Source organism: Ochotona princeps, chromosome 10, assembly GCF_030435755.1.
Source record: "Ochotona princeps isolate mOchPri1 chromosome 10, mOchPri1.hap1, whole genome shotgun sequence".
Lineage (NCBI taxonomy): Eukaryota > Metazoa > Chordata > Mammalia > Lagomorpha > Ochotonidae > Ochotona > Ochotona princeps.
This window is the reverse complement of record NC_080841.1, coordinates 24,684,920-24,709,401: the sequence shown is the minus strand read 5'-3', so window position 1 is coordinate 24,709,401 and position 24,482 is coordinate 24,684,920. Positions and strand designations below refer to the sequence as shown.

At 36.2% G+C, this 24,482-nt stretch overlaps 1 protein-coding gene across 1 annotated transcript in view; it reads left to right on the top strand.

Moving 5' to 3' along the window:
• USH2A (usherin) overlaps positions 1 to 24,482 on the top strand; it is a 641,433-nt gene that overhangs the window by 21,893 nt on the left and 595,058 nt on the right. The window contains exon 3 of the mRNA XM_004578639.2: positions 22,573 to 22,705. Within this exon, the coding sequence (XP_004578696.2) occupies positions 22,573 to 22,705 (133 nt within the window). The remainder of the gene's footprint in view (positions 1 to 22,572; positions 22,706 to 24,482) is intronic.

The window sequence follows — 24,482 nt, the reverse complement described above, 5'->3', positions numbered from 1 at the left end:
GTGATGGCGCTAAAGCCATCCTTAATAGAATTTGCATGTTTCATAAATAGAACTTTTGTGTTTGTATATGTGGCTTGATGTTCATTTATACCATGTGTAACTTGCTCATGTAGTGATTAAAATGATAAGCAGTGCTTAATCATAGTTAAAATACCAAGGAAAAATTCTTCTGTTAATTATAGCTTATCCAAATTAACATCTTCAATTATGAACTGTTAATTTTTGTTACAACATATTAGATATACTGTCTTACATTAGCACTGATGTAAACCAGTGCAACTATAGGTCCTTCACTTTTTAAATGTAGAGTGGCACTCCTGAGGGAAATGTATACTTACAAATGTAGCTTTTTGATAATATTTCAAGAAAAATCAGGAAAATTATGGGAAATTTTAGACTTTGTATAAAGAGAAAGTGATGTAAGTATTCAGCAAGGCTTCAGACACAAAAATCTAGAACTGTGTCCCAGTGCAGGAACTCTGATGAAGATTTCTGTTTCTACATTTTACAAAATGTATTTGTATGATAAATGTTGGGTGTGTTGCTTAAACTGATCCCATCCAATGTCTTATAAGACCAATAGGGACAGTACTGCTATTGACACTTTTTGTTGATAAAAATTACAGGGTTGGTAGCATGTGTATTTCTACCTGTGAAGTAGTTGAGACAGAATAGATGTTGGTCTAGAAATTGTCCCAACGTATTATTTTCTTTGCTTATGTTTTTATTCAGCAGTGTATATTCATAATTAGGTTAATTACTTGGGGGCAGGAGTTTTCATTCTCAGCACTGGACAGCTGGACGAGATACTTCCTTGCATTGGCAGCCTCTATTGTGCATTATAGGATACTCAGCAGCATCTCTGGTCATTCTCCATTAGGTTCCAGTAGGAAATCTACCAACTTCCACCTACCTGCTCCTCTTCCCTGATTGGTAAAACTGTTTGCAGAGATTGACAAAAGTTCCCTTTGGTAATAAAATCCTTTTTGGTTGAGAAAAACTGCCAAAGAGTCTCCTTGTGAGCGGTTTCATTTCTTCAGCAGGAGAAGTTTGGATGTAACACTTGTTGTGGAAAAGCTTGGATTTGAGAGTAAATGGTACTAAGCATCTGATAAGATTTATGGAGAAATACAAAATTTAAACCTAGGAGCAACAAGAATATTCTAAGGTGATTTACACAGTTGCTAAGTATTAAAATAAGAATTCTGAACTGGTGACAATGTTTTAAAAGAATAAAGTTTGTATAGGCATTGTCTTGTACATGGTTATGTCACTGCTTGGGATGTCTGCATTTCCATGTTGGAGTTCCCGGTTACAGCCTTGGTTGCTGTGTAATTCTAATCCTGCCTCCTAATAATGTACAAGGCATCAAAAAGATAATGAGCCAAATACCTTGATGCATGCCACACAAGTCTGAGACTCAGATGGAATTTCTGGTTCCTGGGTTTTTGCCTGGACCAACTCTGGAATTTTTGGACATTTGCAGAAGGAAACAACAGATAGAAGATATCCACCCAATCCTCATCCTTTTTCTCCTTATATTTGCCTTTTGAGTAGATGGAATTAAATAAACTGCTTTTTGTAGTTTATTCTAACTTTTTATCATTAAAGAGACCTAAAAATGTTGAATTACTTAAAATGTGCATTTTGACATGAAATAAGATACAAATTAAGGGGAAACTAGGTTAGAAGCATCTATTCAAAAGAAAGTATATAAAATTTTTACCATTAAAAGTATTGTTCTTAAGAGCAAGGAATCCTCTTGTATGAAAAGAAAAGGGTTTTAGGAAATCATCGATTTGTTAAGGCAATGGATTTTTCTAACATCTTGGGATTGTTTGAAGATGGCATAGTATTTGAGTGAAAGACCAGCTAATTACAATTGTCTATATCAGTTATTTGCCTTAGGCTAATAAAAACCTACAAAATGACAATTCAGGGATACGTTGGAGGACATTTCTACAAAGTTTTAAATAACTATTCTTATGGAGGTTTTTGCATGGGTGAAACAAAGCATTCTATTTATATAGATTTGGTATTTTAAAAATTAGTTCACGAAAAATTCTATGCATAAAATGAACTTTTATTTGCACACAATTCTCTATTAATTTTAACCATTGTATAGTGATGTGCAACCTCTATCCAGCTAATGCAAACGAAAGTCATGAAACATCCAAGTATTCCCTGGTGCTCTCTTTCTGAAACCATTTCTGTCTCCACTGCCTGTTAACCTCTGAACTGTTTCCTAAATAAAGGTAGGACTGCTGGCATGTATGTTTAAATTCCATGAGAAGCTGCCAAACGCTGTTTCAAAGTGCTTATCCAGTTTTGCATTCCTACCAGCAACATCTGAGATTACATTTGCTTTGCATCCTTGTCAACACTTGATTTGCTTGATGTATTTATTTGGCCATTCTGCTGAGACGGCTTAGTGGTTATCTCCTTGTGGTTTTGAGTTGCATTTTCCCAGTGATTGATAATGGAAAGGATCTCTTCAGGTACTTACTTTCCTTCCATGTGTCTTCATTACTGATGTGTTCAAATAGTCTCATGAAAACAAGGCAGTATTCATAAGTTCTCTTACTATATAGTTTCAGTGGTTCTTGATGTATTATTCTGCACACAAATCCTTTGTGAGATCATCGTTTTTCAGATTTTCTCCCAGTCTGACTTGACTTCTCATTTTTTAGCAGTAGTTTGCAGACCAGAAGTTTTCAATTCTCTAGGTTTGCTTTCTCCTCCAACATTTCTACAGTTCCATTTCAGAATCCTCAGTAGTTGCAGATCTAGAGTTTTAATTGGGTGGTCAGCAGGAAAAGGGACACATATGGGCTGACATGGACTAAAGCCCCTTATCTGTATTACACTTTCCTGCTTTGTAGGCTTTTGAAATTATTGCTGATACTGAGTCCATGGTGCCTAAGTGCTGGAAATTCTGCATAGGAGAAAAGCTGTGTGAACAGGAGGCTGTGTAGATGTATTTGTGGAAAATCATTTTGGGGCAAAATGATATTTTTAGAAGAAGCTGTAACTGACTTAAAACCAATATTTTCAAATATTTAGGAAGACAGACAGACCCAGCCGACTCTTCTCTGGTAACTTTGCTCTAAAACAAAGGGCATTCTTAATGTAGTTACAACCATAATGAAACCTTAGTACTGAGATGATTTTGCCTCCCTGTCCTTCTGGAAGCATTGTATCATACTCTGTGTCCCTCCAGCTTCATAGTTCAAGGTTTGAGGGGAGTAACATGTTTGCTAAGAGGAGCTAAATGGTGTTGTGAACGAAGGGACTGGCATGAATGTTCAGAAAGCTGCTTTTTTCTTGCCTGAGAATTAATGCATTTGTCCCACATTCAGTGCAGCTTGTGCAGATTTGCCCTTTACAATGCCATTGAACTTGAACAGTAATCTCGTTAGAGGGAAATGACAGTGCTTCCATAACATGTTTAAAACTCGGGCACCAATCCACCCCATCTACATCAGCTGATTTCTCACAGCCAACAGTTTCAAATGTATCCCCTCATCAACTACCCTGCATAGAAAAGTCTGCTACTGGGGGTATTTAGCAGAAAGCAGCTGAGCATCGGAAGCAGTGTCGAAGTCAACAGCTTTATCCCAGTTGAAACTGTTCACGTAGAGAAGAGAGATGGATGGGCAATTTGTTCCATCTAAGATTAAGATCTACAACAAAAGCATACGGGCAACAGTGAAATCGGCTTCCGAGGTCACAGTGCCCACGGGGAGACAGCTCCAAGTGAGTCATTTAACCTCACTCACCTTAGTTCTCCTGTTGCTAAAATGCAATGCTTATGCAAACTCAATGCATGTCAAAAAATTTCTGCAAGGCATTGTTTAAAATTGACCCTCTGGACTTCTTCATGCATGCATGGTTATAATTTATTAAGATGTACTTGGGGCCAAGCTCAGATGGAAGGAAAAAAAGGCAGATCTGCCAAGTGAAGAAGTAGGGTTAAGCACAATGCAACAGAAACCATTATACTAATCCAGGAGGACGCCAACTGTCAATCAAATCTACATTCATTATTTTTTTTAAAGATTAATAATGACTTGTTAACTTGAGCCAGCTGGAAGGTGTTAGAAGAGTATGATGACATCTAGAGGTATCTAAGACCAGTTGATGACTGACCAATTTCAAAAGATGCTGTGGAGGATCATAAAGTTTAGTTCCATGTGTATTTTGATGATAGTTGCATCTATATTTAAAGCTTCCTGTCCTTGGAAGCTCTCTTGGTGTTGTCAGACTGTCTATTGGACTGGATGAGCTGCAACTTCTTGCAATTGAATGTCAATAAGACCAAAGCAATTTTGGTTGATTCATAGCCCGGCTTACGCATATTCACTTGCACAGATTACATTTGACAGATAGTTACCTTCCGCTGAACTCTGTGGTGAGGTGCTTGGGCGTATTCTTGACAGTGAGCTTAGAGTTGATGCCTAATGTTTATTTCATATCCTGTTTCTACCTCCCCTAATATGGTGTGTGTAAATCTATATTTAAATATATTCACAGATGATATTTTCCTAAGTCCACTTGTTATCTCTGGACAGACTGTTGTAATGATTCAACTTCATTATTCTGCTAAAAATAACTGGATGCACCCAGTTTTAAATTAATTAAGCCCAATAAGGAATAATTAATTTAAAAAGTCTTGATGAGTATTTGCATCATTGTAATGCAGGGAAGTACTCAAGGGGTAGGAGAATTCTTGCATCTCTAATCTTAAAATCTTCATAATGTGGTTTGTGACTATAAAACAAGGCAATATATCTACATCATTTCCTGTATCATTATCACTTTATCGTTGTGTTAATTATTTAGTTTTATCAGTTCTTCTCAGAACTTAAATATAACCTTATCAACTTCATGAATATTTCCTCTTCTAAAATGAATTTAACTTAATACATCCTAAAATGTTTTCAGTGAGTGATAAAATGCATATAACCCAGTAATCACCAAATTGAGAAAATCATGGCTATTTGTAAATATTTAGATTGAAAAAAAATAACTCTTTTATGTTCTAAAGAGATATGATGATATAATTTCACTCACCATTATTGTATTCTCAACTTTCCAGCTATGTGAAGGTCATTAAGACCCTGCTTGGGGAATTTCAGAGACAGATCTAATAGTTCAAGTTTTCTATTTTACTGCAAAATGTTGGAGTCCATTTATTTGACCATGTGAGTGGCAGTTTTGTATGCATCAGCCGAAATCTGGCTTAGACTTAATGATTTTAAAACAAACATCATTTACCCATGCATTTCCGTCTTCTCTAGAATCTGCAATTTTAAGACATCAAAGAACTCGAATGATGTAGTTATACATTTTGCACTGGAGAAAAACTCATCGCGAAGTATATGAAATATACTTCAAAATTATTTTCTCTACATTTACTGGCATACTTTCTTACTCTTTCTAAAAACTGTCAGTCTTTTTTTAAATTTTTCTTTTTTACTGACAGCTAGTAAATTTACTGACAGTTGAGACGCAAGATTTAAATGTAAGTCACTATCATTTTGTTCACCTGATAGCTAAGCATTAGTAGAAATGCTTGGCTATATTTTAAAATAAAAACTAAATCAAATCCAATGGGTTTAAAGGGAAGATATGGGAAAATTGCTCTCAGGTCTCTGTCAATAAAAATGTGTTTGAGGAAAATTGTAGTGCATTTAGAAAATCATACTTCCCTCATTAAGATGAGATTGGTGTTTGTGCTGTAGAAAAATAGGTTAATTTTTAAAGTGATTTTATTGTAGAAGGCTAAATTCTTCCTTTGAAAAGAAATTTCTCATTTCTACTTTGTCAGTCTGAATTTACACACATAGAAAAGTAAACGCTAACGTTTACGCTTATTACTTATTTCAGTTTCAAGGTATTTTATTTTGCCATTACATTTGATTTTGGCTGCATCATTATGACATTTGGGAAAATTGGTAGAGTTAGAAAAGAGGATTTATGCATTTTTATATTAATCATAGAATTATAAATTAGTCCATTTTATTCAAGAATTTTTCCTTGTTAATTTCAGTGGCTATTTAAGAAACAGGTGCTTTAATATGGCCTTTCTCCTCAGAGAGACATGCAGACATACCCATACACACAGAGCAACCACCTACTGTTTGACACCTCAAAGAGCCCACGTTCACCACAGGCTGGAGTTCAGGTTGGACGCTGGAAACTCAATCTGTGTCTCCCATGTGGGTGACAGAGACCTAACCATCCCACCCGTTGCCTGCTGCCTCCCAGGGGGCATACCAGCAAGAGACTGAAAACAGGAGCAGAGTCAGTACTTGAACCCACGAACTGAAACATGAGACTTGAGCAGCTCAGCTCACTTGAATATGTTTTAATTCTTTTGCTTATTTCCTTTACTATTATACAGCCACTACATATAGTCGTATGGGATATTGCTTAAGATAGTACTTGATGTGCTGTGAAATACAATGGTATTTCCATATCCCCTGAACTCTTTGAGGAATCCCTGCTGGAAAGCTAGGGCAGTCCTGCATACTGAGGGGCTGCAGGTAGTTCTCCACGGAAGATCAACGCTCTCCTTGGCAGGAGCTCAGCCGGTAGTGTCAGCCCCTGAGAAGCTGCCTCGGTTCGTCAAGTGTTCTGCAGATAAATTGTGGCCCTCACTTGTTGTGTAATGTCCTCCTTTGATTGTTTTCTTTGTTAATACAGAATGTACATTTTGGCTTGCCTGAGAAAAAGCATGTGCAAACCTTTCATGACATGCATAGAAAGCTGCTTGTATTTGAAAAGCATTATGTTTTCTTGTTTCCTAGGTTCATACGAGAAATTTATCTTTTGGAGCTTTTAAATCAATTGGAATCCCTCTCTGTAATTTCTTCTCTAAGTCCTAATGTTAATACACAAGAGCAGAAAGTTTCCCCCAAAACAAAATTAACAACCCTACCCACAAAGCAACTGGCTTGTTCTTTGGTTGGTTACAAACAGTGACAACCAAAAAGCAACATCACCAACACAAACACAATTAATGTGTTTTCAACAAAAGAGGAAATCTTCGAGAACCCCGCTGTTGCTTCAGAAGCACCCCAAAAATAGTGATGCTGGGATAATTCAGTTTGCAGAAAAAGGGTGATTTTTTTTTCTGTGTGCTTGTTTTATGGCCTGCTCAAGTTGGAGCCATCTGTGGATGGCATTTCTTACATGAAAATTTGTTTTGTAGGGGACAATGTAATGGTTATAATTAAACTCACTTATGTAAGTTTATGGAAGTCTGTTGCTTTTAACTTAAATTAGCCAGGTAACCGGGTCATGGCAGAATGTCACCAAGCTCTGGGCCAGGGCCTTCCCCCTCTGCGATAATGCTAGGCAGGCTGGTTACTGTGTGACACACGCTTCATTCTCAGGAGAGTTGGACTTAAGAGGAGGTGACAGGGTCAGGAGAGCCTGATGCTATTCATCCAGATATATGAGCAGAATTCCCTTACCAGTATTTTGCCTCATATCTAATTCAGAGGGTGTAAGAGTGGGGGTGGGGGGAGCAGTGAATGGGCAGGCAGATAGAGATGTCCTTTGTAGCTAAATGTTAAAACAAGGTTCTTTTGTTTCTTTCTGGTAATGCTTGATGTTCAAAACTCTGTGACACAATTTGGAGATGTTGCTATAAAATAGATTTCAACATTCATGGCTCTGTAAAGAGTGTTATTGAGTACTTAATAGATTGTTTGCCCAATGAAGTCACTACATAGCCAACAATTACCTCATTAATTTCTAAAAATACTCAAACTCACTTGAGACTGTGTTATGTAAATTCTACACTCTTACGTTTTATGTTTAGTAATTGCTAATATTCAGTATGTGAAGAAAAATTCCTAAGTGCAAAACTATGGTGTTGGATAGTTAAACTGCAAGGAGTAGTTCATGCAACAAATTTGGTCAGTATCAGAGACATATTCATTAGGTCAGCTACATCATACCAAACTGTGAAAATGGAAACTCTGCGGTAAAAAAAAAAGTGAAATTCATAACTAGCTTTATTGCCAAAATATCATTGATGTCTATTACGCTGTAGGCTAGGAAAACAATTTAAAATTAGAGAAGTCTTTCATACATTTTTCTTTTAACCAATTTCTTTATAAATTTTATTGTGTACATTTTTCTAATGCAGTATTTCTAATATTTGAATTTTTATACTTTCCAAATGATATCCTATTACCGTAACAGAATCATGACAATATATTCTGAGTCATTCATACTCTATTGTTTTTCTTTCTACAAAACAATGAAACTAGGTGCTTATAAGTAATTCCTCTTACCTTATGCCACATTATGACTTGTCACAATTTTCAAGTATGTCTGTGATGCAGTTTTCCTAGTCTGAGAAATGGTGTGTTAGAGGATAAGCAATTCCTAGGAAGCTGAAACAGCATAAACAAGGAGTTTCTGTTCTTTTGATGACTTTTATTCACTGTGTGGTATTTATAATTACAGTAACATTAAATTGATTTAACTGAACACTAACTTTGTGCAAGAGGCTTTAGAAATGACAAAATCAGTTATGGAATCTTCAGCCAAGGAATTAGGGGAAGAGATGAAATGTGCTAATGACTACAATATTTGTAGGGAAATAAGTATGAATTGCTGTGTGGAAGTGATTTCCACTGAATATGGTGATGTTTCATGGATTATAAAGAATTTCAGCTGTGATTTGATTGAAAAATTTTAGAGACAGAAAAAAGGAGATAAAAATTTTATGCCGTTATGAAAGGCACAATGGTCAGGATATTCATGTGAGGACACCAATGTAATAAACATTACGTATGAAATCCACAGCCCCTATTATACTGAATGGAGAGAAACCTGAAAATATTTCTTCTAGTGACTGGAACCAAACATGAATGTCTACTATTATTGCTTTTATTCAATAAAGTACTGAAAATTTTAATAAAACAGATTTATTAACTTATTTGAAAGAGAAAGTTAGAGGAGAAGAAGCAGAGATCATCCATCTACTGGTTCGCTTCTCAGAAGCCGGCAATGCCCAGGGTGGGCCAGCCGAATCCCGGAGCCACACACTTTCTTCTCCTTGCTGGACCTGGAGCAGCTTTCCCCCCTCCAGTTATGTGACCTTCATTATGTAAGAGAGATTTTATTAGATACCTGTAGGTTAATTTTTCCTTGGATAGATTTCCTAATTTCTTAACTTGCTGAAGACAATTACTTTAATTTACTCATTTATATATTCTCAAAACATAGCAAAATATCAATTGCATAGTGGATGTTTAATTTAGTATACTTACAGAAAGGCCAAGTGAATTTGGTTAAAGATGATGATATTGAGAAAAAGTATATGTAACGGAATGACTAGCTCAAACTATTTTCTGAAGGGTAAAACTGACAGCTTCACTAAATGGTATATAACCCATCTTTCTTTAACCTAAAAGAAATTCTCTTTTCTGTAATTGGTTCTTCCTTTGTAACTTTTTCCAATTATGCTGGCAATGCGACTTGGTGTACTTTTTAAATTCTAATGTAAAGGCTGTGGTTAAGCAAGTGATTCTGGTTTTTCCTCCATTATAGGTCGTATTACCCTGGATATTTTTTTCCTGCATAGATACAGTGATTTAAGGCTGCCTTTTTGAACTTTGTTATAGTCCAAAAGATATCTAGAACCTCATCAAGCATCAAAAATTTTCATAGGTATATGAAATATGTAAAATAAAATAAAACCAAAAAACTCCCTTAGATGAGTCTTATTTTTTCCTAAAATCCAAGCATTTTATATACTTACTTAATGTTGATGTTCAGTTATTTTCACAGTTCTTATAAATCCATGTCATTTGCAATGGATTGACTGCTTCTTGTAATCCTTGATGAAAACTTAACATGGAACTGCAATTTCTTATTAGCTCCTGATTCAATAGATACATAGTTTTAATGATACTGTTTATATTCAAGTTTATGCAAAATACTTATTTGTTTCAGATAAGTTTGAGTTCTTACATATCATGCTTCCATGTTTAAATATATATTTCAGTTTTATTCATTTTTATACTTCTGTTACTTTGCAGCATCCTATGATCATGTGTTCCAACCATGTTTGCAGCATAGGTGGTATAATCCCCTCTAAGGAGGAAAGTCTGACTTAGGTGATTGTTTACTTAGGTTTTTCAGTGTGTCATTTATCTTGGAGAACTGGAACCTTTCTAGCGTTCAGGTCAGTTGATGTAATGGATGGATTGAGAGAGAATGATACTTTTTCCCGTCTTAAAGTTTCCATTTGCTGAGCGAAATCATTGGGAAATCTGTTGACAACTCACTGTCATCTTGCTAGTCTGATGGTGTGAATGATTTAGACACTGATTCTTGCTAGTGTGAAAGCCTAATGTGGAAGTGAAATTTTGAGGTTTTAAGTGTGTTATGAATAGGACACATAGGCTGTGTGCCTATTCATTTCCTGTAGTCTGTTTACCAAATTTAGAGAACAGAATTTATAATTTCAACTTGATTAGATATGAGCAGCTGATTGAAAATGCCTCTTTGGTTAAGGTGTAGCGAGGAATACAATTATGATATATTTAGAAAGGAATCTTGAATTTAGAAAGCATATGACATCAGAAAAGTTGTTAATAGAGGATTGCAACTGCTTGTGGGTACTGCAAGCACAGATCTCACAGAGCACAGGGATGGGGCTGTGAATGTGGCTCCCAAGTGTATGAACTGCAAACAGTGCTTGGGTTCGGGTTGACTTGCCATGCTTTTCCTCCTCATCAGACATCTGGCAAGACATATTTCACCTTAGTTTGGAGCACACTCTGTGGGCTCTGAGGCCCTCAGAAAGTAAGTGAATAGAACTTGAATGCAGTGAAGTTTTCTTGCCAAGAAGATGAATTCCACCAGAAAACATTTCATGTCGCACAAACATGAGAATCAGGCTATGGTGAATAGAAATGTATCGAGAGATTCAGTATCCACCTAAATGCAGTTTCAGAAGACGAAAATAGAATTGATGAGTACAAATCATAGGAGGTAGATATAACAGTTACATTGAAGTTGTCAAAAGTAAGTCATCTTCATATCCAAAAGACTTTATTTTGGGTGTTAGGACTAATGCAGGGAGCCAATTGAAACTGATGTTTGGTGTGAGTGCGGTTATGTGCCTGCTCATATATTGAGGGATTAAAAAAAGTAAGAAATACATTTAAAGAAATAAAATATCCAAAAAATTGAAATGGGAAAATAAGAAGTTCTGGGTGATTATTCAATTCTGTGTGGATGGCAAAATGTTCACTAGGTAGTAGCAATTACTAGCTAAATTACCACCTAGTTCTATTTTGGTGGATGTCAGATTGTACTGCTTTACAGGCATCAGTGTGATAAATGGCAGCTAAAATGCATCTGTGAAATAATCTGAACAGTATGTGAGATATAATGTATATCATTTCTGATGTTTTTCCCATTAGATTTTATAACCAGCAGATTTTTTTTTCTATTAGACATTACAGGCAAATTAGCTCTGTGCTTTAAACAATACTTAGCGCACCAAACTCACACAGAAATTAGCAATTAATTTGTGTGAATGGTTGATGAATTACTATAGAGCCATGATCAAATTAAGGCGTCTGAAATTGGGACCTTTGGCTAGTGATTGGATTAGACTGCTGGGTTGGAACCCCATGATTGGCTCATGGTGGCTTTACAAGGAGAGACAGCAGAGAGCAGAGACACCATGCTTTGTGTGCCTCTCTGCCTCCTCGCTCACCGTGCTGACCACTCCACTAACGTCCTGCTGAATGAGATGACTGGAACAGTGAAGCCACTTAATCCTAAACTGTGAACCTCCACTGTAAGCTAAAGTGAAGCTTCCCTGTTAATCAGAGCAACAAGAGAGAAAATACTTTTCATTATGTTATCCTTTAATTCCCATTTTGATCCTTTAGTTGCTCTTTCTGTTAGTAAACTGGCAGCAGTTTGACTTTCATTATTTTTCTTCTTGATGATTAGAATCTACGGACAAATGTTTCTCACTTCGACTATTTTTATACTGAGCCTCATACTTTTGAGGTTTGTTGATCTTTTGGCAAGGTTAATCCAGGCTTGGCAAAGAGAAAAGAACTTGTCAAAATATGCATTCTCCCAAATTTTGAGATATTTTTTGACAGTTTCTATTTGTCAGGAAGAAGATGATTTGAGAAGAAATATGCAAGGATTGAACTGAGTAAGCATGAATTAAAAATGGATTTTATTTTGAAGAGCACCATTCAAAACTTGCAATCCATTTACCAGTATAGGTTTCCGTAAGGTCACAACTACATTCATTATATTTTGTGCAACTGGATCATGTGAGTTCATCTCTTTTTGTTCTTGTGATTAAGCAGATAAAAGAAACTAGAATAGTTTCCACTTGAACCATGAATAGCTACTTCTGTGTTTATAGGTCATATATACTTGCTGGAAGGGAATGACCATTTCTGGGATCACATTCTGCTCAAATTAAATACAGTGTATGTGCTTTTCTACTGCTCACCAATAAAAAACTCCTTGGATGAATCTAGTCCCATCGGATTTGGGGAAGACCTTTAAATAAGCATCTCTATGAGGACTTTGACCTCAATTCTAAAACATCTTTAACAATCAAACAATTCACCGCAGGTTTCATGACATACTTTTCTGAAGTAAGTTAAAATGATTCATATTTTCCTTAGGCTTAAGATATAATTTCAAATTTGGTATACAGGATATTTTTGAATCAATTTTGCCTTTTACTATTTGTGGTAACTTGAAATAATCTGAAGGCACATAACACAGCTTGGAGATACATATTTGTGGATAAACATCCATTTCTTTTACAGATCTTAATAATTGTCCCTTTATTTAATTGTAACTTGCCCCCTTGTTTAGACTTTAGCAGATGTAATATGTGTAGTGGAGATGAACATTTACCTTTGTTATGTTGATGTGGCAAAGCTCGTTCATTCGTTCGTTCTTTCTTTCGGAGATTTCGTTATTTTTATTGCAAAGTCAGATATACAGAGAGGAGGAGAGACAGGGAGGAAGATCTGTTCACTGATTTTACTCCCCAAGTGGACATAGTGGCCAGAACTCAGCTGATCTGAGGCCAGGTGCCAGGTGCCAGGAGCCTCTTACAGGTCTCCCACACAGGTGCAGGGTCCCAAGGCTTTGGCCCATCCTCAACTGCTTTTCCAGGCTACAAGCAGGGAACTGGATGGGAAGCGGTGCTGCTGGGATTAGATCTGGTGCCCAAATGGGATCCTGGTTGATGCAAGACAAGGACTTTAGCCACTAGGTTATTGTACCAGGCCCCTCCTTTTTGCATGTTTGTTTGTTTTTCTTACGGATTATTGCTTCAGATTTTTATGATGTCCACTGAAGAGTGGATTAAAGTTTATTTTTCAGAATGTAGATAGAAAGATTTTCTATACATCTGTTTGCAGGTTGAAGGCCTGATGAATGACCCTCTTACATGGGGTCAACAATATGCTCACATCTCTCGATGTGGTCTTGGTTGGAAGTGTAAACAGAAATCCAGTGTTTACTATTTTCATTATCCTGCTTCAAGCATAAAATGCCTTAATGATATGCAACTTTAGTATTATAATGTAAAGACATTAAGAATAATTGAGGTAGACATAAAGAAAGTGACAAGATGGTTTTAAACATGACATATTAAAAGTGCATTTTATTAGGACAAGCATGTGGCATGGCACATTATGCTGCTGTGTAGGGTGCCACGTCCCTTATCAGGGTGCTGCTGCTGGCACGGCTTCCTGAAAATGCATCCTTGCAGAGGAAGCACAGAATGACTCTTGTGCTTGGACACCTGCCATCCCCAAGGGATGGCTGGAAGGAGGTCCACACTTACAGTCTTTATATAGAGCATCACGCTTAGCATTTACACTGTATACTCAAGAAATGTTGCAGCAACAGAATTTTTTCTAATTACCTGTTTATAATGAGGAGTGGGATGTGCAATTTTCTTCATAAAGATGGGAGACAAAATAGGTTGAATTATGTTTAGGAATTGCAGTTAAAGCAAATAACTACTAGATCATTTGGGGTATAAATACTAACATGGTTTACCTAGGTACTTCACAGCTAATTCCGGTAGTCATTTAGAAATTATCTATTCTCTACGAGATAGGAAAAGGCATCATTGATGTGTTTACATAATTGGTTTAGTAGAACATTATCATCTGTGTACACACACAAATCTTAAGTCTGAAACTGTGCATGACGCAATCCTTGCAGTCTATATGGAAAATGGGCTTGGTTTGTCTTGATTCTCTAAGAAACCAGCAGTAAATCAGGAAATTGAGAAGTTACTCATCATATATACGAGGATAATATTGAAGTTTTGTGGATGGGGTAGGTGATTAGCCTACTGTTAGATGCCCACATCCAATTCAGAGGACCTAGGCTGGATACCCACCTCTGGCTCCTGATTCCTACTTCATGCTCATGCAGATAAGAGGCAGAAATGATGGCTCAATGTCATGGCTTGCTCATGTCACTGACTTTGGCAATCTGAACTGAGTTTATGACTCTTGGTTTTGGTATGGAGATTGTAGGCATTTTCAGAGTAAGCCAGTGAATAGAAGCTCATTCATCTTTATAATGCATTTATTTTAAAATATTTTTATTTCTTTAAAAGAGTTAGGACAGGCAGAGTTGACTATAATGACCACTATGGAGGCAGGACAAAGCCAGGAGCTAGGTGTTACATGAACATTGTACTAGAATAACAGGGGCCCAGACACGTGAGCTGTCCTCTCCTGGTTTTTCCACACCACTTGCAGGTGCCTGGATCAGAAGCAGAGGAAGTAGGGCCCATAAGGGATGTTTGCATTACAGGAAGGGGCTTTACTCTCATGCCACAACACAGCTCCATCTGTCTTTATCCACCTCTCTCGTTTTGAGTCATAAATAAATGAATTTCAGAAGTTTGTGGGAAATGAAACTGAAAGATGCTTATTTGCTGCAAAAATGTTTTGAAGCCATTCGTGTTCTTGTTTTGTCTTTTTTAAAGGCCTCCTGTATACATGGATTTCAGAATGATTTTCCATCAAATTAAGCTATTTTAAAGTTCCATTTTCCATGAATGTTTTATTTATTTTGTTTACATTTGAAAGGTGGGTACTGGAAGAAGCATCCAGAGCCCATCTGGCAGTTGAGTCACACATGGCTGCACAGCCAGGACTGTTCTTGGACCTGAGTGAGGGCCTCAATCCAGACTGCCACTGTCAGTGGCAGGAACCCAATCACTTGAGCCTTCACTTGCTGCCTCCCACGGTGCATGCTAGTTGAAAGCTGGAATCAGAACTGAAATGTGAACTTACGTGGTCTGATTGGGATGTGGCTATCCCAACTCGTCTCTTCACTACCACAACAAATGCTTGGCTCCATGAGCATCCGAAGTACCGTTGTTTCTGTAAATGAACAGTTTTCTTGATTAACTAGGAAGATGTGTCCATGAAAGCTTCACTTCCGATCAAGAGAGGCCCAAAAATACCGACTTACAGGCTCGGAGAGCAGTGGAGGCTGGTTAAACTGGGTTTTCATCCTAGTGAGGCTATAGTCGAGAGAACCTTTGTAAACATCACGGGGAGAAAAGCTTCCATCCAGGATGCAGGTGTAATGCACTTAGGCTCTTGCAAAATGATGACCTTAAAGTCCTGACGCACCTAAGTTTTTCAGAGAGGAATAAGAAAGTGTGAGTGTGGGTGTGTATGTATAGTTGGATAAAAGCAGTGTCAGAGGAGAGGAACAAATGCTAAAACAAAACTTATCAGCTCATAGAAAATGTAAAACTAAAACACAAGGGAAAGGTTGAGGAGGTTATCTTTGTATGATCTCTTACATCTTTCATATGTCCAAAACAAATGAAAATCTAGGCCACTATTTAGTGAAATGGATCCAACTAGTAATACAAAAACATGTGTCCTCCAAATATTTCTGAGAAACTCACATTAATTTCTGTCAAAGCAGCCTTCTGTGAGTAATTACCTCAAGTCCTTATTTCATATTGTTTACATAAAAGTGGCTTATTGGAGAATATTTAATAGCACCTTTATTTATACCTTCATGTGAAAAAAAGCTTAGTACCCCAACTTTGAAAAGTATATGGAAAAGTCTAATGTGAGACATATTCTAACCTAGAAAATAACACCTTATGTTTATAGCTTAGCACTGTAACAGAATGGCTTGTGTTGGTGAATTTGGTTTTGAATTATCAATTAGTCAATCATTATCACTGCGCTTCTGCTTATCACATAGACATACCTATCAGATTTGCAAATTGCATGAAACTTGGAGAGATACTAAATACAGTAGATAACCCGTAACAGCAACCAAACTTTGGATAGCCTAGAGCAATGGGCTGAATCTAGCATGATGTCATATAGCATGGATAAATGTAAGTTCCTGCTTTTAGGCCCACAAAACTAATTGCAAGTAACTTTGAATTGCTTGAGGGCAATAATCCAATACCTAATTAATGGTCAAACTACATCTAGAGATTGTAATATTTCAAGCTGCATTTTAAGGAATGAGAGAAAAAACTATGTCATATTTAGATCATGCTGGAAATGAAACACATACTGGGAAAGACTTGAAAGACAAACAGCATCTTTTCTTTGCATTGGAGTAACGTCACAGAGCTGAGGGATTACATTTGCATGGTGTGTTCCTAATATTTAGAGCTGGGACTTAAAGCACGAAGACATTAAGATGCCTTGGAGTTCAATAATTTTAAAATAAAAACTCTTCAAATATAAAAGGCTTCCAGAGTCTGCAGAAGGAGATCATTGAAACAATTAGGTCTCAGCATTCCCCTCTTTGTAATGGGTTGTTGATACCACAGAAGGGAAGCCATTTCACAAGTCTGTGGCATGCTGTAAGGTATTTCGTGCAGAGCTGGGGCCTGATAAGTGAGGGTGGCATGCTGGGTACATTATCTTCCTACTCTGAGTAGGACTGACTTGCAGCCTAAAGCATCCGTGGGTACAATTATAGATGAGAGGCTCAGTGCAATGGTTCCATGAACTAAATGGCAGCTACTTCAAAATGTTAACTGGATATAACTGGCTAATTAAAACAGGCCACTGGAAACTGGTTCTTGTCAATCTTCCGTTACCTTGAATTGTTTTTAATCCTCAGAGGTCCAGTTTCATGACCGTTAAACTAGGGTTAATGATAAACCTGTTTTGCATTTTTGTGAAGATAAGAGGAATGAGGACACATTAATGTTTAAAACAATGGTAGAAATACAGTAAGAGTAGTATTAGATACTAGTTATTAACCATCCAATATGTGACTCCGCCAGGCTCTATAATAAATACAGTATGAACAACATCCAGAACAGCAACTCTTCAGTCAGCACTGCAATTTATACTTTATACACATCCTGTCAGTAGTATCTTGTGTTTATGAATCACTGATCAACTTAACATAAAAAATCAGACAATTGAGACTCAGACTAATTGGCCAAAGTCATAGATACTGAGTGGGTGTGTTACAAACCCAGTTATTTTAATTTCCAATTCTCAGTGCTGAATGCATAGGATTGTACCTGTGCCAACAGTAAGAAATTTGCCATACCTCCATCTTCAGGCATGGAGCAACCTGCCACCAACCACTGCAGAGTAATACTGAAATGATACTGGAAATGCCCTCCTTGGCTCCTGGGTTTGCTAATATTTCCTAAGTTGTTCTCTGACACACATTTAGTTATTAATACACCCATTTATATATTTTGACTATATACTTATTTTTGGTGAGTTGAGTCAGATGAATATGCTCACTCATTTGTGTAGTTAGTTTGCTTTGTTTGGGGTACAGAGACAGAGTGTCACAGGCATGGTGATTCTTTTTGTCAGAGCTGTTATTACAAAGTACCATGGATGGGGGTAGCTTAAAAATAGAAATATGCTTTTCTTACGATTGTTGGAAACAGGAAGTTTAAGAAGAAGTTGTCCACAGGCTTGTTCCTTACATTCTGTCTCCTTGGCTAGCAGATGGCCCTGTGTGCCATGCAATTTCCGTGGTCTCTCTGTGTGTACCTTGTAATAATTTGTCAAACGCACAAGTCATACTGGACTTGGACTCACCTGAGTGATGTTGTCTTCTGCATTGTAAGATTTCAAATGCTGTCACTTTCTGAGGTACTGGGTACGAAAGTTTTGATAAAGGGATTGTGAATAATAATTCAGGCCTTAATAATGTTGTGGGGGGGAATCAGGCCCCCAAACTATGCTTGTTTATACAAATTCTCCATGTTAGCCTAGGAGAGTGAGAAATTCGCAATGTTCTGAATACCATGATTTGTTGTTTCCTTGCCAGTGAAGGGAGAGTTAAAGGTGAATTAGAAGTTGCTATTGGAAAAAATGAAAGCTTAGAGTGGCTTCTGTATTTTCTGACTTCAATTCATGTTCAATGTTATTAATTACCACAATAAATTCAATTGCTGTGTCTCTGAAAAGAAATGCTTGACATACTATTTTTCCAGTAAGTGGTAACTACTTTTAGAATATTGAAGTGTTTGGCAAAGCATTATGGGAGGATAAAGGACTTGAGAAATATGCTTTAGTAAAAAACTAAAATTTTAGGGACATGCCCATATGGAAATGCCTTCACTAAATTGTCGTGACATGAAGACCAGAGTGTCACTGATGGTGATTGCTATAAATAAGATTGGTTGAGATTAGAGAGGGAAAGTTTGGAAGACATCAAGTTTAGGGTAGTGATCAATTCGGGTAACGTGGGCTAAGGGGCGATGGTGTGTTCTCAGATGTTTTCTGGTATTTTAAAAATAAGCTTTGTATTTTCAGAATAAAATGTCTTATGTTTAGAAATTACAGATTGAATAGCGGACTTTTTATGCAATCTTTCTTTCACTTACATATTTGTCAAGGAAATTGCTATTTCTCAAAGTCCGAGATTTCTCTACTCCATGAAATTTTCTGATTCCTATCAGAGCTGTTTTATGTTTAAATTCCATAGCAATAAAATATGATTTGATAAGCCTGTATCATCCCTCATCGTGTTTTGAGGCTGAATTTGAGTTTAAAATATGTTAACAAATCATTTCATATTATGTCTATTGAAATGTGATGATCAGAATGTTTACAATAATTTTACTTTAAAATAAGGTCCATCACACTAATAAGACATTCTTAGGTGTTCAGTCTAGTTCTGTGGTGCAAGGCCCTCAGACAGCCAAAACATTTGTTATACAGGGCACATAGTAATGAATCTAAACGAAATGTCTCAAGGCTAGTCTTTGAAAAAGACAGCATTTTATTGACTGAATGAAGAATGAATAGATTTAAAATAACTGTCCTCACTTGCACTGATTCAAATACTACCTACTTTATTAAAATTACTTTGTTATAGATACAAGCTGTTTGAAAGAAAGAATCATGCTTTTCTTGGTATCATTCATAGAGGACCCTGTGGGTACTGCACTGATGCTTTCTTGAATTAGGTTTAAATTAAAAGGATACAGATAATAGGAAAACCAATTGTTTAACAAGAAAGATAATTTGGGTAGTCTGTCTGTCTGTTCTCCATTCTAAGTCAGCAATTGCTTTTGGCTATTGGTGGCCAGCAGAAGTGGAAGAGCCTCCAAGATGCGAAAATTCACTGGAACTAAACAATGACCCACTGGTTACTCTAATCCTCACAGTGTTAAAGCATGAGATAAGTGGTGTTTACTTTAGCAGAAGCCTTTCTTTTCACAAGTCAGAAATTCTATCCTATATTTTCCTAGTTCCCTACATAACTGGCAAGGGGATCATCAGAATGAGCTATTGCATAAAGCCACCTTAGCCTTCACAGCTTCAGTGGGATGGGACCAAAGATCAGAATTGTAAAGTAGTATAGAGAATCTTGGATCATAAAACATAGTGCCAAAAAACCAAAGCAGATTTAATCTTATTTATAGAAAGATGGTTGGTAAAGGAGGGGACAGAAGCAGCGAGTGGCTTGGGATCTTCATTAATCATGTTTTAAGTGGCAAAAAAAGTGAAAACATCTTCTGGAATTCACCGCAAGTGACACTGAGTTCTTCTCTTAAGCAGATACACAATGAATTGATATTAAAAAGAAAAAAAATATATAATAGAAGGTCCCGATCTCCTGGCCACAGATATAATACAGTGAACGCAGAAAATAAAAAAACATGTTTCTATCTGACTCAAAATAAAGGTACACTTAAACTTGTAAAAGACAACATTTTTATTTGAATGATATGACAGAGCTGTCACAGGAGTGTTACCTGCTATAAAGAAAACCCAAGAATTATTACCTTTATTAGACCAGTGACACTGAGCTTTAGCTATACATTTCTAACTTCTGTCCCTCTACAGAGACAATTTTCTTTTCTTAAATAAACTGTCATGCTAGTGTTAATATATTGTTGGCTCTCTCATGCTCTGAGAATACTGCTGATATAAAACATGTATATGTTAGATTGGTAATAGTATCTTTAGTGTAGCTGACTAGAACAAATGTGTTTCCCTCATGGCTGTGCTAATGTGATAAAGGAAAATTGGCTGTTCATCAGCTTTTGGCTGGGTAAAGACAGTAGAGATGGAACCACATTCTTTTTTATGCATTAATACCACCGAGAACTTTTCACTAGTTATATTTCATGTGCCTGCATGTTGCGCAAAGATGTTGTAAAACATGAGATGATGCTACAAATAACAAAGTAGAAAAGCCTGTATCTTTTATAATGATAACAGTCAAACATCAAATGACAGTAACAGGCTGTAAAAAATGGGATGCAAAAAAAAATGCAGCTTTGCTACCCAGAATAGAGGAATAGATCCAGGCCCATGAGGAGTTGGCACATGATTAGGTCTATTACAGCTTTTTTTTAAGATGAAGTCACCTGCAGCCCCGGGTCAATGGACATAAGAAAGAACATGATATAAATGAAAGCAGATGGGTTAGAATAGAGGAAAGCTGTGTTAGGTAACTCTGAGAAATCAATACTGTCAAAGTAAAGATGTTAAGTTCCAGGTTGCTTACAGTTTTTATTTTTTAACTGAAAGGATCTTAAAGTAGCAATTCATATGATTATTTAAAGAAGTCTGAGACTAGATTGGTTCTGGAGAGACAAGTCCGAAGGCAAAGATCCAAAAGTACGTTATACAGTATGCATGCTAATGACTCAAGCATCACTTCTCAAAGCTACTCCATGAAAAAGATATTTCATTGATTGCATTCAAAATTCAATAAGTACATGAGTTATTGTAAGTCCTTTTACACAGAAAAGAGAGTTTTTTTTTTTCAAAATTTGGTTTATTGTTAGACAAGTTTTAAACTCACTGCAAAATTCTCATATATATACTTTGTCAACTTACTTTGGTCTTTGGAGGTATTAGAATCCTGTAACAGTGAAACATTCTTCGCTTTTGATGAACCATGATTAATATATCACTGACTGTTACTCAAAATCCAGAACAGAAAACCATTTTGAATGGAACGATTTGATGTTTCTAGTATCATTCAAATTTCAAATTGTAATCTGCTAAATCTCATTTTCCTTCCTTTCTCTCAATTGCTTCTCTAAAGCTTTTTGTTTGCCCTTTTTAGCTCTTTTAATAATTAAAATACCAGTGATTCATTTTGCATGAAGTTAAAAACACTTGAACAGAAAGGCTACTTGTAAAACTATAGTGATGTCAAAACAGATGGTTAGATAGTAAAAAATGCATGTAATTATAAAAATGCAAATATCCATTAATTATTTTGTATAAGTTTGGATTGTCTATTTTAAAATTAAGTCATACCAATGAAAAATTCCATAACTTTGTGGTATAAACCACAGGTTCTCAGATTTCAACTTTTGCATCAAATCTGCTCCCCACCTTTTTTGTTTTTTTGTAAATAAAATTTCATTGAAACGCTGCCTTGCTAACTTGTTTGTTGTTTTTTTTGGGTGTTTTGAATTGTAAGTCACGCAACTATTTTGGGGGTCATTTAACTCTCAAAACCAAATCACTTGACTTTTAATGAAAAACATATTCTTTGGCCATTTGCAATAAAAGTTTGCTAATTTTACATATGGGCAATTATTCTTTAACTACAAATTAACGTGGTTGTCTAAATTGCAAAAATGTATGTAAATATTGCCAGCTAGGAACCAACACTTAAGTAAATATTTATAAGGGCTAGTTTTCTGTTATTTAAATTTAATTGCATTCAAATACATTTTTTATCTGTTTTTGAACATTTCTCCCAATTGCATGAATTTCTGCTTTACTTTTCTACATAGATCTTGCAAATTTAGTTAGTATTTAACTTACCCCAAAAAACTTAATGGAGGCATGACAATCATGTAGACAAGCAATTATGCATAACTGTGAGTGCATGTAAATATGTTGGCTTTTATTTAGCTCTATAAACAGAACATTGAGCTACTGAAAGAAATTATTTTTGATATTTCAAGCTGGAGAAATCGTAAATGTTGGAAAGTAACTTGACAAAGATTATTGAGAGGTAGTTGTATAAAATTGTATGTACTTATAATAATAGTGGTTATTTTTTTTTTAGGTGCATCACACAAAAATTAGCTTCTTTATCAATGGATTGGAAGAAGATAATACCGCTTTTGATGCAAGAACTCTAAGTGGTTCGATTATAGATTTTGCTGCTGGTACGGTACAAATCGGACAGAGTTTCAATGGTGAGATGCTAAATACAGAAGGCAATTTATCTTATTCAGTTAAATTTCTCTTGTTTATTTCCCAGGACTTCCGCAAAAAAAGTGCCACCAACCTGGTAGCAATGTAATGCAAAATGTATCTCTTCTCAGTTTTGGAGTTTAGCAGTCTGAAGCCAAGGGTTCATGTAGGTTGCTTCCTTATGGAGGCCGTGCATGAAAGCACCAGTCCGTGCCTCTCTGTTTCCAGTCACTGATCGCAGTAGTTAGTATTGCTTGACCTGCAGCCCCAAAGCTGCAACCATTGCCTCTGTCTGTGAATGATTGCCTCTTCTATATGATAATAATTTCCCCATGTCTTTTTTAAACTTCTTTTTATTATTATCATTTTATGATATAGTTCCATTTTCCCTGGGATTTCCATTATCCCCTCCCCAATTCCCTCCCCCCTCACTATTTTTTTTTGTTTTTTTTTAAAGATTTATTTTATTTTTATTATAAAGTCAGATACACTGAGAGGAGGAGAGATAGAGAGGAAGTGGAGCCGCCGGGATTAGAACCAGCAGCCATATGGGATCAAGGCGAGGACCTTAGCCACCAGGCCACACTGCCGAGCCCCCCCACACACTATTTAAGAAGATGTACAGTAACTGTGTAATGGAGACTATCATATCCAGATGTGAGGATACAATGCAGTATGCATCTCTGTTTCCACACAAAGAAGGATTCCATGTAAAACTGTTTACTATATCTTAACAATAGGAAGCTGGACTCTGCCATTGTCCATGCCTGCAGTGATGGACATATGACTATGTATGGGGAACTGTACTATGGAAATTATATAGGGGAACTAGGTGAGGGGGAGGGAATTGGGGAGGGGATAAGGGAATCCCCTATGTCTTGTAATGGCACTTTGTCGTTGAATTTGGGATCCATCCTGTTTCAGAGGTAGATCTCATTTTAAGGATTGTACCTATAAAAACACTTTTTCCAAATAAGGTTGCAATTGGTAGTTTTGGGGTTGACTATTCAGTTTGCTTTACCAGGAAAGCTATAAAGTTAAAAATTTCTCTGGTAAATTTTAAGGGAAGAGTGATAATGTAAAAACCTGTATTAAAGCACTCTCCTTTTTGGTTTAGATTTTAAAGTAGGATAATATTAAAGTAGGACTGTAGGATATTAGGAACTGAGAAATAATGTAGACATGTAATAAGCTGGATCTGTGTTGCTCATATCTTCCCATGCTAAAAAATGAGTCATGTTATTTAGGAAGGTAACACAGACTACATACTGAAAATAGCAAAACTTAAAATTAGGATCATATTGAAATAATAGTACTTTAAAAATGCATATATTTAAAGTGAAAAATTTTTATTCTCACAAGAAAATCTAAACAATACTCTGAAATAAAAAACATTTTTGTCTTTCCATTTACAGAGATGCAACTTAACATTTTATTCTCTTCTGGATCTTTAGTATCAATAGAAAGAGATACAATTTCATGTAGTGATTCTCAAAGCTGAAATTATTTATCCTAAAAATAAATATGAAGGCACTTGAAAAATTCACGCAAAATAGACTTAGAAAATATTTTATTGGCATAATTTTTTAAGAGTCACATGATTACTTCATAATACACAATTTTCCATGAATTTTTGAAGACTTAGGCATAGTTTCAAAATTTGGGAATTTAAATAAATTTGACATTTATCTCTGTTTTTGTCTCACATTTGCTATTCTGGCTTGTGTTGTTTCTTTTCTTTTCATGGGATGTCTTTTTCCATCCTTTCACTTTCTGCCT